This window comes from Sciurus carolinensis, chromosome 18, assembly GCF_902686445.1.
Source record: "Sciurus carolinensis chromosome 18, mSciCar1.2, whole genome shotgun sequence".
NCBI classification, from domain to species: domain Eukaryota; kingdom Metazoa; phylum Chordata; class Mammalia; order Rodentia; family Sciuridae; genus Sciurus; species Sciurus carolinensis.
In genome coordinates, this window is record NC_062230.1 from 13,889,552 (window position 1) to 13,907,482 (window position 17,931).

Here is a 17,931-nt window from a genome sequence, read left to right on the forward strand (position 1 = left end):
GTGGGGTTATAAGCACTTTTCCCTTTCTTTTGTCTGAATTTTCCTTTCTTTCTTTCTTTCTTTCCTTTTTTTTTTTTTTTTTTTTTTTTTGTACCTGGGATTGAACCCAGGGGGGCACTTAACCACTGACCACATCCCAGCCCTTTTTAAATTTATTTTGACACAGGGCCTCACTAAGTTGCTGAGGCTGACTTTGAACTCATGATCCTCCTACCTTAGCCTCCTGAGTCACTGGAATTATAGGCATGCACTACCACACCTAGCTGAAATTTTCTTAATAAGTATAATTAGCTTTGCTTCTTTCCTGCTTCTAAAAACATTTCCATTTTGGCCAAGTGTGGCAGTGCATGCCTGTAATCCCAGCTACTCGAGAGGCTGACACCAGAGGATCCCAAGTTTGAGGCCACCCTCAAAATAAAATTTTACAGGGGCTGAGGGTATAGCTCGGTGGTAGAGTTCTTATCTAGCATGTGTGATGTCCTGGGTTCAATCCCCAGTGTCAGGGGAAAAAACTCCATTTTAAAGAAGAGGGGAAGTGGCATTAACTGGAAGGACTAGTATTGTTCTAAGCAAGGCCGTCCACTCTCAACCATCCTGTGAGGATGGTTAATTGTAGGTTAGAATGAAGCAGTGCCTCACCGAATTTATATACATATCAAACTCATTTTGATTTAGCTTCTGCCAAGAGTCGTTGGAGTCATTGTTCCTCCATCTTCTAGGCAATAGAATTTACCTTTTGGTCACATGGGCATGAAACGTGACTGACTCGCACCTCACTTTAGTGGAATGAGGGTCTGAAAATGAGTAAGGGTCAAGGGAAGCTGTGAGGCCCTTCGCAGGGGACAACTCAGAACACTACAGCTAAGTGGCAGCATGTGGATCAAGGCAACCTGGGACACACCCAGAGAGCCCGGTACTGGGATTTTGTCTGGTCAGGCACAGTGAGACCCACAGACATGGAAGACTGTCACAAGAAGTCCACCCTCATACACTCCTAGAAACAGGAGTAGGCATGCCACATGAGGACTCATAGGGATGCAGGGGACAGGCAGGAGGCAGCAGTAACACTGGGAGAGTGTGGCCCAGGGCCTTTGCTGTGGGCAGGGCCAGGTGAGGCAAGGACAGGTGAGGATTAGCTGGGTTGAACGATTCTGGTGGGTGCTAGAGGGCAGAGGGCACTAGCTTGGTGTGTGAGGGTCACACAAGGGAGCTGGATGGGGTGTGGGCTGGGCTTGGTGAGTTGCATATGAAAGGTTTCTCACAGGGAAGTCCCTCGCAAGTGGCCTCTCTCCAGAGTCAGCAGGCCCAACTGTCATGGCATCATATAACACAAAGTAAAAGTCTGGCTTCTAGCGACCTGCTGGCTCTGGGTGGGGCACCAGGCATCTCAGCTGTGTACGCACGGCCAGCAGTTCCGCATCTCTCTGTGAGGGCCTCCTGCACTGATGGGCTCCTCCACTGAGCTTTTGATGTCGGGAAAATAGTTCAGTATTTTTATTTTTATTGAGAATCATCCTTGTGGATAATAAATTTGGACCCATACATGGTAGAAATCAGTGGTATTTTAATGGTCACAATAGCGATTCCTGTTTCTTTGTATCAAAAGCCTTGCTAGAAATATCTTGCCTTTAATCCCAGAAATACCTTTTTCATAATATAGTATTAAACTTTTAAAAGATCAAAAAAAAAAAGACTGCAGAAAAACAGGTGATTTTTTCCCCCAGTACTGGATATTAAGCCCAGGGCCTTGCCTGTGCTAGACAAGCATTTCGCCACCGAGTCACATCCCCAGCCCTAAAAGCGATGATTCTCAAGTCACAGATTACTATTTGAAAGTGCATGGCAGCCGTGGGTGAGCTCCCTGCAGATGCTGCAGTGGCAGGACAGACTCCTCCCACGAGATGCCTCCAGACGAGCCCAGGGCCCACGCGTCTCACCAGGCGTCTCACCAGGCGTCTCGGGGGTGTGGTGGGCAGTGCGGGCACAGGTGCTCCTCAGAACGAATAAGACTCATCCATAAGTGCGGCCTGCCGTCTGCCAGGTGATGTCCTGCCGGGTGCCTGACACGATCTTCCCTGCACCAGCCCGTCCACCTTCCATTTCCTGCAGGCCTCCGGAGAGCTCTGCACACCCCCTCCCAGCAACAGGCACTCTCAGCAAGACTCTGAACTGGATTCTGGGCAGGAGGGCTGCTGCCAGCCCCTCTCCCCCTGCCCCTGCTCTGACGGAAGGAGAGAGGCCGCCGCCAGGACGCTGCAGGCCAGCTGGAAGGCCCATAAACACAAGGTGAGCTTTCCTGAGGGCCTTGTGCTCATGCTTCCAGCCATTTGTCCAACTGCAGAAGGCATTCAGTTGTTCATGTGTTTAGTCAACGGGCACTGGCCTCTGCCATGCACCAGGCCGGTGCCACTGATGGGTAGGAAGGTGCAGGGAGGCCATTGTGAACAGCGGGGGGTCATGCAGTGTGGCCGGTCCTGGTGGAGGGGACAGTAGCCCTTCTGCCTGCCACAGAGGCAAAGGAAGGGCGAAAGGGGAGGGGAGTCTCCAGGAAGGTCACCTTGGCTATTCCTTGGAGGGCAAACAGGGTTCTGTGGTTTGCCACACAGAAACAAGGCAACAGTGGGTCCTGAAAACCCTGTAACTCATCTGATCTATCATACAACCCAGCAGATGGCCTGCGTGGGTTGCAGAAAAACTGACGGCACGCAGTCCACATTCTGGAAATGCACCCCTGCCAGCCCTGAGCATGCATCAGAGAGCTCAGGAGTGCTTCAGTTCATTGACACAAATAGGTGTGGAGAATCGAAATCCCCCACAGCCAGCCCTCTTCCAGGACTCCCTGGAGGAAGCGTCTGGAGGAGTGGTTCATCTCATAGGGGATATGGAGGCTCCGCATCAATGGGCAGCTCTGCAGGCGGCCCATAGGTAACAGGACGGAACACTCCTCTGCCTCTCAGGTGAGGTGGGGTGAGAGAGGAAAGGGGCTCCCTCCTGAGCGCCTGGCTGGCTCTTCAGGGGTATGTACCACTGAGACTCTAGTTCTCAAAAGGCAGTGGTGTCCTCAGGTGCTTAGTGCTCTAAAAGATCTACCTCGTGTTAAAAATAAGTTATCACCTTTTTCCCCCCAATTGAACAAAAAAATCGCCTTCTCTCCTTGCCTGCACCTCAGAAGGCCTTGGCTCTAGTAGGCCATTGAAGGCTTTCAAATCTTTTTCTTTGCAACTTTTATTATTAATAGTTTTCAAAATTTACGGAAAAGTGGAAAAAACTTACATATTCAACAGTATAATCTACTCAGCTTTCCAGCACCTGCATTTAAGGATAGTTAACACTTCGCTGTATTTCTTTTCTATATATATCGTATTTTCCCCAAATATACTTGAAAGAAAGCTTCAGACATGAAATATCAGCACATATCTTCTAAGAAGGACATTTTTCTACTTAACCACAGTACCATTATTGCACCTAAGAATATAACAGTGATTTTCTATCATCTCTTGGCTACCCCTCTGTATCTACCTATCTATCTCTACCACTACCCCCCTATCTCTCTCTACCTCTCTCTCTCTCTCTCTCTCTCTCTCTCTCTCCCTCTCTATCTCTCTACTTTTGTTCAGATTCCCCAAATGTCCCAGGATGCCATTCCTAGCTGTCAGTTCCAAGCTGAGATCCAGGCATGATTGGATTGGGGTCCTCACTGGGCAGAGCCATGGTTAGGTGGTTTGGTCTCAGTGTGGTTTCCAGCAGTCCCCTCCCCCACCTTCTCTTTCTTTTAAAAGACATTTTCTTTTTGATGAGAGCAGGCCCCCAGTGCCTCTGGCTCCTGGCTCTTGCCAGCTTTCCTGCCCGGATGCCCCTTATCTCCCTTCCCCTGGTCCATTTCCAGGGACCTCCAGGCCTACAGGATGGCAGCTGGACCCCTGCACTGCTCTGAGTTCTACCTGTTCCAGGTCCTCCTATGCAGACAGGGCAATGCCTAGTTATTTCCCTTCAAGTATTAAGAAAATGCTAGTTTCCGAGTAAGACATTGTTTTGATAGTCACTCCAACAGAGCAAGTGGCTCTCTCTCTCTTCCTGGCTCTGTGTCTCAGTCTTTTAAAATTAATTACAGACATTATCCTTTTCATCATTCAAATTGCCCTGAAATTGGCCCTGGGAGCCCCTTTGATCTGGCTCCCGCACCTTCCTCTGCAGGGCTGGGACCCACCTTGTCAGCCATTGGGGTCAGAAGCAACTATTTTCCAGCTCTTATTGACTCATAGCAGAGGCAAAATCAGGGATGGAAACTACTACAAAGAATTAATCCTTCTCATGTTAATTCATTTTTTAAATTTTCTTTATTTCAGAAGAAAAAGGCTGTCCTGAATGAGGTAAGCAAAGTTAATTTCACCAATTTAAAAAACCTGTTTTGCTTTGGAGCAAGGTAACCAAGGGGATACTTAAAACACATCATTAAATCCTGGTTTTCAGGAAAGCAAACCAAACCAACATTAGACTTAGGATGTCTAAGAAATAGAAGCATTGGATAAATATTGGAATAAGTTTACACTTTTAAAATTCATTCATTAATTTATTCTTTCAGATGCTTTCACTCATCATCTGTCTGTGTCAAGCAGTGTGACCGGCTGAGACGTGCAAATGAGCACGTAGGACTTGGGACAGTACAGGGATCAGGGCTGCTGTCCTGTAGGCCAGGAGGGTCCCTGTGAGGAGGGCCCAGGGGAAGGGAGAGAAGGGGCATTCTGGGCAGGAGAACTGGCGGGAACAAGGAGCTGGATGTCCATGTAGCTAACAGCAGGAGAGGAAGCTGGAGGGAGGCCAGCAACAGGACAGGTGGGTTAGGAACCTGCAAGAGCAGCGAGGGTCTGAGCCACCACCCTAAATTTCTAGTAGTGTGCTAGGGAAAATAAACCTTGACCTTGTTCAAGTCTTGGAAGCCTCTCCAGCCTTCCACCCTTCTCTCTTGCCCTTCTGGGGCTGCAGTGTTTTTCCATCTGGGCTGCGGGGAAGGCTGCAGTCTCTAGCACTGAGGATGGGCAGCTGGCTGCAGGACTTCCCACTGGCTTCTTCCTGCTGTTCTGTGGGCCAGAGCATTAGATGAGGTGATCCAGGCAAGGACTTTGAGCCCTGTTGCTGCCTAGCTACCAGCAAGCAGCCAAAGCTCTGCCTGGTGGCTGGAGCTGTTCTTCCTAGGAAGTTGCTGTCCTGAAACGCTGTTAGCTCAGCTGATCTGTCATACAGCCCAGCAGGTATCCTGGGTGGGGTGCAGAAAAACTGCACACGACCCACATTCTGGAAATGCACCTCTACCAGAGCTAATGCTGTACTCGGGACTACACCCTGCAAAGTGCAGGCCTCAGTGGCGGGTGGCTAATGACATGGGATGCCTCTCAGTCTTTCTGGAGTTGTATCTGCAGTAAAGACACCCTGGGCAAGGGGACCCAGCATGCTGCAGGCTTTGGCAGCCCGAGGCTTCAGTGAGGAAACATGGATAGCTCATGTCCAGGTCCTTATGGCAATGAGCTCCTCCTGCTAGCCGGTGCTGGGCTGCCAGAGTGGTCTGCCACTCCACATTCAGGAAGGTCCCCTACTCACCACTGTGCTTGTCCTCAGCCATGGACACCAGGTGCCACCTCAGTACTCAATCCCTGGCCTCTGCATCCTCATCCTGCTTATTCATATGGTCCCAGCCTCGCTTCCTGACCAGCCAACCCGTGACCATTCCCTTGTCCTTAACCAGCTGCAATGTCCATTTCAAATGTCACTGTCTGGCCTTGCCTCCTGTCTCCTATTACTCCCACTGTAGCCATAGTTCTGAGGCCCTGCCTCCACCTTTACCCTGTGGTCTTTGACACGCTGGCCGCCCACCTTCCTGGCTGGCCACACCCTGCTGTGTGCATGGACTGCCTTGTTCCATGGTTCAGGGTCGTCATGCTTCCCTGCAGACCCCATCCCTGCTGAGTCTTCGTCCTGCCTTCTTTGTCCTTGCCCCTGCCCCAGTTAGGACTGGAGGAAAGCACGTGACATGTGACCCAGGCGGGTAGCCTCGAGCACTGCCCAGGGCCCCCTTGTCAGTTCACCCCAACTCCTCACCTCCCTGGAAGTCTTGCAGGGCAACGTGAGACTTGACCACCTGGAAACCCTTTGGTGCTTGGGTTTCTTCTCAGTGGTGTTTCTCATCTCAGGTCTGCACCCAAGGGCAGCAGGTGGGGCACACCCCTCACTGCTCTGCAGGCAGCCCAGGGCTCACTGGTCTCCCCAGCACTGGTGCAGCACCCCTGCGGAGTCCCAGTGCTGCTCCTGGCCAGCAGACCGCACCACCCCAGGACCAGCTGGCCTGCTCCTGTCCCTCTCCAGAGCCCCCCACCTCATGCTATTGTGGAAACCTTACTTTTCACCCCACCTGCTCTTCCCCTGGCATTGCTCACCTTCAGATGTGATGCCACCACATACCCGCTTGCCTAGGACAAAGGCAATCCAGCCAAAGCTGGAGCCACCTTTGAACAAAATCAGCCTCTTCTCCAGGTCTGCAGCTCCCTCTGTGGCCCAGACCCCATCGTCCCCGTCACAGTAGTCTGCTCATTTCCCCTCCCGCCCCCCAGCTCAGCCCGTCACAGCAGCTGGGCAGATGCTGTCAATGTCAGCTAGTACCACGCTTAGAAAAAACCCAGAGTTGTTCCTACCAACCTGCTGCTGACCACGCACCACCCCTCCAGCCTGGTTCCTCCAGCGCACCTTGAGTCCAGCATGTCACTGGCATGGGGGCTCCCCGGGCACTGACATGTCTTGCCCCTCACTTTATTCAGGACTGGGCTAGAATGGTAGGTCCTCGGAGAGCCCCCCAGTGTCCCCAGGCCCTTCACTCCTGCCCATGCCCTGGGTTAACTTCTCCCGGCATGTAACAGTGACGCTTGCTCATCTCTCCCTCAGAATGGAAGTTCCTGCAGGTACGACCCACCTCTCTTTTTACTTTTTATGTTTTATATATTTATTTTTTCAGTTGTGGGTGACACAATACCTTTATTTCATTTTTACGTGGTGCTGAGGATCAAACCCAGGGCCTCACGTGTGCCAGGTGGGTGCTCTGCCACTGAGCCACAGCCCAGCCCTGGCCCTCCTTTCTTTTCACCACTCTACCCCTGGTTCCTAGAACAGTGCTGAGGTTCTGAACCACAGGTTTTGCTCGATAACAGCTTTGCTCATGCTAGATGTCCCCTGAAAATAGTGTGGAAGGATTCAGTATGAGCTTTTTTAATGAATGAGCCAGTGAATGGTCCAGGGACTCCACGGGAGGCTGAGCACGTGCTGTCTCAAGTTCTGCCTCTTCTCTCCCAAAACCTCTGCCCTTTGAGTCTGTGTCTGTGAAGTAAGATGATGATCAGGCCCATTTTATAGCCTCGCCACAAGGACTGTGTCACCACATGCAATCTTCAGGCACAGAGGGTTCTCATGCACCTTCCCTCAGTCATTGGTTGGCTTGATTTCCTGCCAGGGCAGTCACCTGACTAACTAACCGACAGTACTTCCTGTAAGGCTCCTGGGGTAGTCTAGGTGATCGCTGTACTTTCAGTGAGTTATTTATCCTTTATAGCTGATGGCATCTCACCTTCCTTTGACATACTTGATCCTTAGTCTGTGTTTATGACATTTCCTTCACCTTGCCTTCTAGAAAAAGCAAAAGGTCTTGTCTTTTCCTGACAGTCATTATAGAAGCATCTAGACCTCTAAACTCATCCTATCAGGGCTCCACACACTTGCTTGTCATTCTCCTAAGTGTTCTGAGAGCAGCCAGTCCTCTAGCACACTGAGTTTGATCCAGGCAAGAGGCAGGATCATTCAAAACCTAGGGCATCCCTTGAACTGCAGAGCGTGGACTTCAGGCCTTGGGAGCATTGTGCACACTTGTAAGAAACCCACTAGGGTTAAGGCCAAAGGATAAGCAGTTCCTTATGATTGTTCTAGAAATCTTGCTGTGCCCTTTGTGATTTTTAGAAGATATCTGTAATGTAGGTGAAACAGAAAAACTATCCAATGTGAAAACACATCTGTGTGAAGCATGGTCTGATGAGAGCAGCCACACGTGCCTCCGCCTAGCGTCTGACTTGTGTGTGTTCCCGTGGTTCCACCCGCTGCAGCATGGAGTCGCCTGAGCCTTTTCTCCCCGGGTGCGGGCTGTTGAGGGAGAGTGAGAGAGAAGGCTCTCTGAGCTACTCTCTTGGTTGCACAATAGTACAGGAAGGCGTTCCCTCGCCAGTAAAGCTTTTGCTTCTAGAATCGTCCTTAACCGCTCCCCACCATCTTCCAGGGAAATGAAGTTTTCCTCTCCCTCCTTTTTCCCCTGCCAGGCAGCCACGTTGCTTCAGGCAGTTTTCAGGGGACATCTAGCACGAGCAAAGCTATTATCAAGCAAAACCTGTGGTTCAGAATCTCCAGGTCTGCCGGACTTTCCAGACCAGGTAACATCCAGGTGGCAGGACACAGGTCCAATTCTTTCCATCGCCTCTTCTCTCACGCGTACGCGTCATCAACCAAAGAAAGCTCAGGGCTCTGTCTTGCTGTCTTACGGTGCCAGGTGGGTGTGCCTCACACTCCAGCCCGTGGCCTGTGAGCCCAGCGGTGGCACCTCTGGTGCAGGACTCTGCCTTAAAAGCCAGATTGTCTGAGGCCTGGAGACTGCCTCACAGCGAAGCCAGGTGCCCAAGGGCATGCCCCCACGTCAGCCCCTCCTCAGCAAAGACGAGGTATTTATTCTAAGAATCCCCAGAGTTTAAAAATGAACACCCACAGTCAGGAACCCGATCACGACAGCAATGGTGGGGGTGCACCTGGAAAGGCAGCTTGTCCAGCCCTCGATGCTTCGTGTGCTGCACACAGAGCCACGTCAGCAGGGCTGGCCAAACAGTTCTCCCCCTGCTGTCCTTATGCTGCAGAGCTCTTCCACTCCCCATGTCCCAAGCCCCAGCGCCCAGGCTGAGGACAGCCCAGGGCAGGAGGAGGCCATCACCATCATCCAGTCCGTCCTCCGGGGACACCTGGCACGGACCAAGCATGGCAGGTGAGTGGGGGCCGAGGCACGCTGCCAGGCTATGTCATGGGGAAGCCGGGTGCAGGGGCAGCCGGTGGTGCCAGGCGCAGGGGCATGGTGGTGAGCTGGTGCAGCGCCTGCTGCCTGTAGCCGGGGCAAGAGTTGGACCTTTTGGGAAATTCCTGCTTCATGTGGACATGGTGTGGACTGCAGGATCTGGCCCTCCAGAGCAGGGCTTCTAGAGTGGAGCCTCGAAGCTGGGAGGGAACAAGAGGAAGGGGTCAGAGGCCACCTTGGTGAGGCACCTGTCATTTGGTGAACTGCTGTCAGCCTGGGCCAACACACCATCCCTTTTTAAAGAAAAATGTGGCGTGATCCCAGAGTTCGCCAAGACACGGGTGTTGCCAGCATCCTCCCGCAGCCACGCATATGCTGGCCGTGTCCCCGGGTCCCTGCTAGAGTTCCCTTTTTGGTCAGCTCGCAAGGGTAGGGTTTGCAGAAGTGAAGGGATGATTCGGGGCCCCCAGGGACGTGCTGCTTGGAAGCCAGGCCCGCGCCTCCCCAATCCACCGTCACACTCTCCTCCTTGGACACTCTGCTCCCAGTCCGCGTGGCAGAAAAGGACAGCCACCCATGGCTTTTGAGTGTGCGGCTTCTCTCCGCAGGAGAGCCAGGCCAGGTCTGAATCTCACGGTTCCCAACCACATGGTGTAGGACACACCAAGGGCTTGGCTTAGGTTGGCCACCACCCTGGTGCAGCCAGCCAGACCAGGAGGTGGGTGGCTGGGTAGTTGTGGTCATGTTCACTGGGAACCAGAGACGGAGGGGCAGGAAGACGGCTGCAGTTGGCTTGTAAACCTGCGCAACCTGACCTCAGTGTGTGCCCGGAGGACACATTTGAGGCTCTTGAGGCCCTAGGCATGTCCAAAGCACAGTGTCCATCTGGTGGACAGCCGCCCAGGCAAGTTGGTGAGCGCTGTCCAGGCCCCAAGGTCTGTGTCCTCTGATGCAGCCTCGGTGGGCTCCTTCTCTGTTCCAGTGGCAGCAGTGACAGAACAGCCACCTCCTCCCCTCGGAGAGCTGCTCCAGCCGCGCACCCAGAGGCCTCCCCACCCTCCCCGACAGCTTCTCCTGGTAACGTCATGTGTTTGATTCTGACACAAGAGGCCACTGGCCAAAAGAGTAGCCACCTTGCAGGCAGCTTGGGCATGCTTGTCACACAGTGGCCACCACCCCTGAAGCCAGGAAGACACTCTGCCAGGCACTGCAGCCAGGAGCGCCTTTCTGACAGTTCTGCTGTCCACATGTCCTCTCTGAGTCCCCAGCTTTGTGTCTTTTGTTCTCCTCAGCTACAGCCTGAGCTAGGTGGCTTCCTCCCTGGGCCAGTGTCTGTCTGTTCCTTGGTTTGTTTCCCTGCTCCACCCACACTGAGGGTGATGCCCACAGGCCGCAGCCTTTGGGTCACTCTCATGTGCAGAGTGGAGAATGGTGCAGAGACAGCTTGGAAGTCCCTTTCAGACCCCAAACCAAAGCATCTATGAGTGTGCTTCAGATGCGTCCTGCTTCATGCTTGAGTGCAGACCCCCTGCGACTGCTCGAGGTGGCTGCCTCGCCACTGGAGAGCTGGCAGGAGTGAGAAGGCAGTGGGAGGTTTGGGGCCATCACAGACAGGGAGGTGGAGTCGGAAGCTTAACCTGTGAGCACAGCCTGCCAGGTCCTGGGTCACCGGACACCCTCACACAGGGCAGTCCTGGCATGTAGCTCTAGGTCTCCGGTGGAACCCGGAAGGATGAGTGGGAACAGAGCAGAGCACTTGCTGTGAGGGAGAAACAGACAGGTGGCAACAGGTCGGTGACAGGACTGCCATGCCTTAGGCAGAAGGGGGTCCAATCTGCATGTCTCTTCAGGTGAGAACAGCAAAGCGAGCGGTGGGGAGGATGCAGAGGACGAGCCAGGGGAGCCAGCAGGTGCTCGGCCCCACTCCGGTAAGTGGGGGGCTGACAGCGGGTGGAGCTCGTACCTTCCACACAGTCCCCCTTGTTCTCTGATGACAGAGTAGTCACACTTAAGGATAAGCCATAACCCTGAGCCTTCCCAGCCCTTAGTGGCCTGTTACCCTCAGCCGGTCACCCTTTCTGGGGGGACATGCATCCCTCCCCAGTTAGGAGGCATGTCTTAGAGAAGCTCCTACCCAGGCTGAGAATCACTCCACGTTTAGCCTGGAAATCACATCTGCAGTTGCGTTTCATCCACTTGAGTCATTTTTTCCATGGCTTTGTTAGAGCTAGAAAACTTTGGACTTTAGTATTCTCTCTCAAACTTGCATCTGCAAAGCTGAGTGAGCAAAGATCAGCGGCCCTGGGATTTTCAGGACATGCAGGCACCAAAAGGCTTTAAATTATTCCCTCAAAACCCAGTTTACACTTGTCCAGACCCAGAATTTGGTGACCTTTAGATTATTTGATCAGGGCTGAAGTGTTTATTGGTGTTGCCTTTTCCTCCTCTTGCTAAATGTAAGTAAAGTTGAAGAGGCAGATTCACCTGCCCAAGAGTGTGACCTCAGACCCCATCCAGGTTCTCTGCTGCCGCTGGCCTAAGGTCACAGGTCTGTGTGAGTGTAAGTCAAGCCCTTGTTTGACCTGATGGTGTTATTTTAAAAGAAAAATAGAGAAAGAGAGATGACAATGGATGTTTTTAACTTCATAAGTTTCCACATCATATTAATTTCTTGGAAGTTGCAGGAAAAATAAGTCCAACGCAGTTCCATCATCTGCTGCATGGTTGCGTGGTAGTTTCCTTCCCTGTTCCTAAATTTCAAGATAGTGACTGGTTACTTTTTACCAGCAGTAAGATTAAGGTTCTTTCTGAGAGCCCTGGGACTCTGCTGTGGTGGGAAATGCCCCTTCCTCAGTGGCAGCCCTCGGCACTGCCTGTCCCCAACTCAGCCTGCAGGTGGCGCCTCTTTGCAGCATAGAAGAATTTCCATGGGCAGCTCACAGCAGTCGCCAGTACCCATTGCCTCATCCCGAAGCCACACTGTAAGCCAGGAACCTGGCTTTCTCACACAGGTGGCTGCTAGCCTTCTCTACACAAGGGCTGGCCGCCCACCCAGGGTCCAGACTCCTTTTGCAAATGTTTCGATTTCAGTGAAACTATTGACCAAACTATTCAGAGCTAGGAAATAATGAGAGGACATTCTGGCAGTGTGTCCATTGGCTCTGAAGGTCTGGCCTTTGGCTCACTCCTTCTGGGCAGGACCTTAGTCTTGCCCACCAGGAGTTGCTGGTAGTGTGGAGTGTCCGTGCTGGCAGGCCTAAGAAGAGACCCACTTGTGACTTGGTGTGGCTGGCCGACCTCTCTGTTTTTTTTCAGCAGGGTCCTCTCCCTTGGGGCTGCAGCCCGTGAAGTCCCCAGCCCTGGATGACATCAACTCCGATGACTCTGATGATGTCGTCTTTGTGCCATCTCTGCCCACAAAGAAAAGCCCCTCCCTGTTCTAGGTCCCTGGCCATTGTCTCCAAATGGTGACAGTTGACAGGGACAGGTTAGGTAGAGTTAAAAGACAAAGCACATTCTAGAGGATTCATAACTAAATTGGAAAGATGATTTATCTTCCTAGGGAAAGAATGATACCCCCTAAGCACCTCAGCATCTCCATCAGTTTTCTTGTGTTTTGCTCTTTGGTCTGTTTGAGGAATCCTGGCTGCCACTGTCCTACTCTCTGGGGAAGCCCAGGGGCTACATTGCTCTGCCACCTCCTGCTGCAGTGCACAAAGTGGTTTTCAGTGCCCCCAGGCACATCCACCCTGAACTGGGGGCAGCCAGGGAGCTCTGCAAAGATGGTGCTCTCCTAGCATCTGACACCTGCCTTTGACCTTGACCTGTGAGGAGCCGCCTCATCAGGAGTCAGTGCATGCCACCCCTCCTCATCCTGGATGCCATCACCGACCTTGGTCTAGAGGGTCCAGCAGAAGCACCCTGGCACCTTTGGGGGTGAGCCAGGCTTCCCCAGCTCCACGGCAGAATGCAGCCATTTCCAAGCCAGTGAGGAGTTGCAGATGCCAGGATCCCACAGTGAGCTCCCTCCCACAGGTCCCTTCTTCCTCTCCCTTCCCCTGGGTGCTGCCTAGAGCTGCTTTCCTAGAAAGGAGTCTGGATGGAGTCTTGTCAGTGAACAGACACTGGAAAGTGCAAGAGGACACTCACAGAAGCAGCACCACACCTGGTTTTACAGAAGCAACCTGGGGCTGCTTCCTGGCTCCATGGCAGGTGCAGTAGCCTCCAGAGTCATCCCCGGGTGAGCAGGGCTAGGAACCAGGCCTGTCATCCTGGAGAAGGCCAAGTCTCAGGTGGGGAAAAGGGTCATTTGGGGTCTCAGGGTACCCTCGGTATGGAGGTGGCTGCAGGCCAGCGTGCTGACCTGCTGACCCCTCAAGCTGGCAGCTTGAGGTGTGTGCTGTAGAATTCCCATGAGCCCACAGTTTGGGTCTCATCTGTGAAATTAACCCTTGCTGATGGATAAAAATGAAGAGCCTCAGTTTGGAAAAGGTTCTGAGAACGTCCAGACCCTGAGTAGCCCAGGTCCACTCTATAGAATCCCCACAAACCAGGCAGCCTCAGTGCCAGCCACTCAGGACTCAGGAACTTCCCATCCAGGGCTGGCCACTGTCCTCAGAGAGATATGATATTAGAAAGCTCCTTCTTGAACCACACTGATGGGGCACCTAAGGGTTTCACCTTCAGGGACAGTTTAATCGGTTGGGTGCCCCTCAACTGAACACCCAGTCGTCTTCAACAGGGCGCCTTCCAGTGTGCTCTCTGGGGAATTGGGCTGCATTTGGCTCCAGCAGGGTCTGGCAGGGACTGGAGCTCTGTGCTGACCCCCTGCCCAGAGCATGAGGGCCTCCCTGTTGCTCTGGAATGCGGCTGAGTGAGGCTGGAGGACCTGTGTCACCACACAGGTCAATGTCCAGTGCCTTCTCCACCTGAGCTGTTTACACAGTGGGTAGAAAAACAATGGAGCCAGGGGCTGGCTGGTTTAATTTTTTCTGTATTTGGACTATGGGCCACTGAATCCGTTTTCCCACTGAACTCTCTGGAATCGTGACTGACTTCATGTCTGACATGAGCCCTCTGTAGACCCCCTTCATTTTGTCCCTTAGGTCTGTTCCCTGGCAGCCTGCAGCCTCCTTCAGAGCTTTAGGCCCACCCACTGAGTGCAGGAGGCAGCACAGGTGGTCCCAGGGTGCCTGCTCATCTGCTGGGCCCAGGGAGCCCATTAAAGGAGGGCATCCCTACCTCACACATTGACCCCTGGGGACCAGTGGCCAGAGTTCTAGGTTATGGGGTTGAAGGAGATTTTTTTGCTGACAGGGACGTCCCTGTATCAAATTTCGTGAACAAGCTTATACTTCAGGAGAGGCTGCTGGGAGTAGAAAGGGTGCCCCAGCCCGTGGCCAGGATCTGCCCATTTGAGGCATCCCACTTACAGGAACCGTAAGGGGCCTGGCCAAGGAGCAGGGCCGAGCAGGTCAAAAGCAGCCCCTGGACTTGAATTTTCCAAGAAAATGCCTTGAGAATTGTAAATATGTACATTGTCCTGTCTGTATTTTGGTTGACATTGTTGATCTATTAAAAGCAAATGTTCTGTCTTAAAGCTACCTCAGTAAGTGACAATACCTCAAATCTGCCTTCGGCCGCCAGCATCGGCTAGTCACCCAGTCCTCTGCTGGGACTGCTTGCCTGGCTGCTGCGCCACAAAGGAAGTCCCTGGCACCTGTGGTGCAAGGCCTGGGCTCTAGAATGGTGGGCCAGGGAGCTGCCGCTGGCGCAGGCAAGAGGGGAAGGGGCCAGTAGCCAGGTCAGCCTTGAACTCCACCTTCCTGTGATGGTGCTGCATTGCACCCTCCTGGGTAACAAGACAGCCAGGGACGCAATCCTCTATTGCAAGAGTGCAAGAGGAAGGGGCCCGACCCTGATCTTCACCGCAACACCACCACATCACCTTGAACAAATCTACCTGCCACCGCAGGCTGTGTAGGTAGTCCAGCTTTAAAAGAAAGACGCCTTCCCATGCCCTGTAACAAGCACTAACAGGAGCTGTGAAAACCTAGATCTGGCTCCACTGCGTGGGCAGCAGCCACATTTGTTGACCTTGAGCCAGGACACTCCACGCAGACCCCGTCCCTGCTGCTGCCCCCCATGGCCGCGCTGTCTGGAGGCCTTAGGCGTTCCCAGAGATGGACAGGAGGCTGGCCGGCGTGGGACGCAGTTCTCGCAGGGCCTTTCCAGGATGCTGTCCCTGGCTTAGGACGGTGTGGGGAGTGCCCTTCTGAAGATGCCAGGTGACTTACGAAGCTGAATTCAGAGGCAGTACCTTGACTCCACCACCAGATGCAGCTAAGGAAGACAGGGAAGGGGCTGGGACCAACTAAGCTGCCCTGAAATGAGCAAAAAGGAGACAGGTGAGGTGGGCACACCTGAGGCACAAACCTGCGGCTGGTGGATTTGGGGGGAGACCTGCAGCGAGCTTCCATGGGGAGTATGACCCCAGAGAGAGACATGCAGCATTGAGAGCAGGCCTGAGTAATCCAAGAAGGTGTAGAAGAGGGACCAGAGAAGCCCCCAGCCCCGCTACCATGGGTGACCTGACTGTAAGATTGGTGGGCGGAGCCAACCAGTGCTCAATCCCCAGGCCCAGAGCCTGGTGTTTGGACAAAGCAGGGCGATGGATTAGGGACTGTTGGTTCATGTGTCTGTGCCTTAGGGACAGGCCTCAGGACAGATGACCCTGACCGCATGTGCTGGTTGTGTTCTGGCTGACAGATGTCTTTTCTTGTCTTCTGATGAGGGAAGGGAGGACTGTGCTCTCTGTCCCTCGGGTGGACCAGAAACCTTCCTGACCAAAAGACCAGTTGCTTTAGAAAAAGACCATCCTAGCTTGGATCCACCAAGCCCGGCAGTTTTGCTTCACTTTTAAAGATATAAATAACTTCTGTGGAAAGCACTGTAACCCTCCAGTTCTAAATAAAAATTCCATTATAACCTGTCTAAACTCATTTGAAATTCCTCCTTGGGTGTTGGAAGCAGTGTTCATGCTCATGTGGCACAGAGAACATCTGAGGACCGGAGACTTAACAGGAAAGCGCTGCCATGGGGACAGGCAGCTTCTCAAGGCTCCCACCTCCCCACATCCCCAGGGGCCTGCTGGAAGCGCTGACACTGCTGACTACCCCAAGCAGGTCACCCCAGGGCCCGGAAAGCACCCAAGAGCAACAATGGACTCCAAAATGGAACTTTCAAGATGGCTCAGGGGAGTTGGGAGTTGATCTGCTGATCTTTGGAGTTTTTTATTTAGAATTATTCAAATCTTACACATAATTTCCACATGAATCTTTTGGAAAGAGTAAGTCTGTCATTTCTTGTGCTCTTTGTTCCTGGCCTTTGTAAGGGCTGCTGTTTTGTAGGCATTTGTCTAAATTGCCCTGTCCATCCCTCGCTTTCCATGGCCTCTGGGTGTGTTCTCCCTGCTTCTCTGTGCATGTGTGATCTGCCACAGGAGCCCCAGCTTCCTGGGCCTCGGACATTTCACTTGGGTCTTAGTGGGGGCTGGGGATTGAGAGATGCTCCCTGTCACATGAGTATTCTGAGTCGTCATGGACACCCCCCCTCTAAATTTCTTTTCCTTGGACACAAATGAGGACTTGAACCTTAAGAAATAAAAAATGTGTGCATGTGTGGAAGTTTCTCTAAATTCTGCCAAATTGTTTCAGGAACAGGAAAAGTATAATTAGGAACCAAACACAGATGGCAATGCCAAAAAACAACAACAACTTGGTACCTGGGTACTTTGCTGCACAGCCCAGGTGCATCTGTGAGTTCCTTCCCACCTGTCTTCCCAGGTCTTCCAGTCTCGGGTCTGGCTTGTCTGAAACCCAGAGACTTGTGTGCTAGCTCTGGCGTTCGCCTGAGCTCATGTCTGTACCCGGGTCACATGAGTGTCCGGTTGACAAATGTGGGAACTTCTGCTTTACAGAGGAGCTGGCAGGGCCTGGAGAAGCCTGCGAGAATAGAATGCACGGTGCAAGGACAGTTGCCCCAGCCCAAACCCCCAGCCACTGACTGGCCTCCCTGTGAGTTGGTCTCGCAGCAGAGCAAGGCAGCCTCAGCCCAGCTGGGGCTGAGAGGAGGAAGACAGTAAGGCCTCCGTGGAGCCTCAGGGCTGAGGGTCTAAATGAACACATAGGTACCAGTGTACCCACCCTCACACACGGGCACAAACACCATCCCCTGCCCATTCCTACCACGGTTTTCATGCTCTTGGGTATTCATCCAGCTTGGCCTGGAAGGATCATGCTGGTCTTCTTAAAGACCTGGAGAGAGTAACCCTGTGTCCTAGCCAAGGCAGTTTTATTTTTACTTTATTTGGTACTGGGGGTTTAAGCTAGGGGTCCTTTGCCACTGTGCTATATCCCCAGTCATTTTTATTTTGAGACAGGGTCTTGCTAAGTTGCAAGGCAGGCCTCAAACATGCCATGCTCCTGCCTCAGTCTCCCAAATAGCTGGGATTACAGGTATGTGCCACCAGGCCCAGCTCCAAGACAGTTTTAAATATGATATTTTCCCAAGTCCTCAGGGGACATTGAAAAAAAGAAGAGTCCGAATCCCTAGTTCCTTTGGCACTGATGTTGGGTTCAGAATATGAATAATGAGGCTGAAGGACAGGTCGGCCTGGCTACATGAGCACCAGCTAATGGCCTTGGGCCAGCACCTTCCCAGTGGCTCCTGAGGGCTGGGCCCGGTTACAGCCCTGAGGGGTGGCCCCATTAGACAGAACCCGCCAAGGAATCTGGACGAGGTTTCCATGGTGCTGTGTCCCTTTCTAAATGAGAAGAGGGGGTGCCTCT

General features: G+C 52.8%; 1 protein-coding gene across 3 annotated transcripts in view; it reads left to right on the forward strand.

The window, feature by feature from the left end:
- The window catches only part of Iqce (IQ motif containing E), a 47,308-nt gene extending 31,251 nt beyond the window's left edge, over window positions 1-16,057 (forward strand). For 2 of the 3 annotated variants that reach the window (XM_047533181.1, XM_047533182.1), the window contains exons 16-22: window positions 2,110-2,286; window positions 4,347-4,370; window positions 8,346-8,456; window positions 8,931-9,055; window positions 10,065-10,159; window positions 10,933-11,010; window positions 12,398-16,057. In XM_047533181.1, coding sequence (XP_047389137.1) covers window positions 2,110-2,286; window positions 4,347-4,370; window positions 8,346-8,456; window positions 8,931-9,055; window positions 10,065-10,159; window positions 10,933-11,010; window positions 12,398-12,525 — 738 coding nt within the window. In that variant the 3' untranslated portion in view covers window positions 12,526-16,057. The remainder of the gene's footprint in view (window positions 1-2,109; window positions 2,287-4,346; window positions 4,371-8,345; window positions 8,457-8,930; window positions 9,056-10,064; window positions 10,160-10,932; window positions 11,011-12,397) is intronic. The other variant, XM_047533183.1, reaches the window with a different exon arrangement.
- The last annotated feature ends 1,874 nt before the right edge of the window (window positions 16,058-17,931 follow it).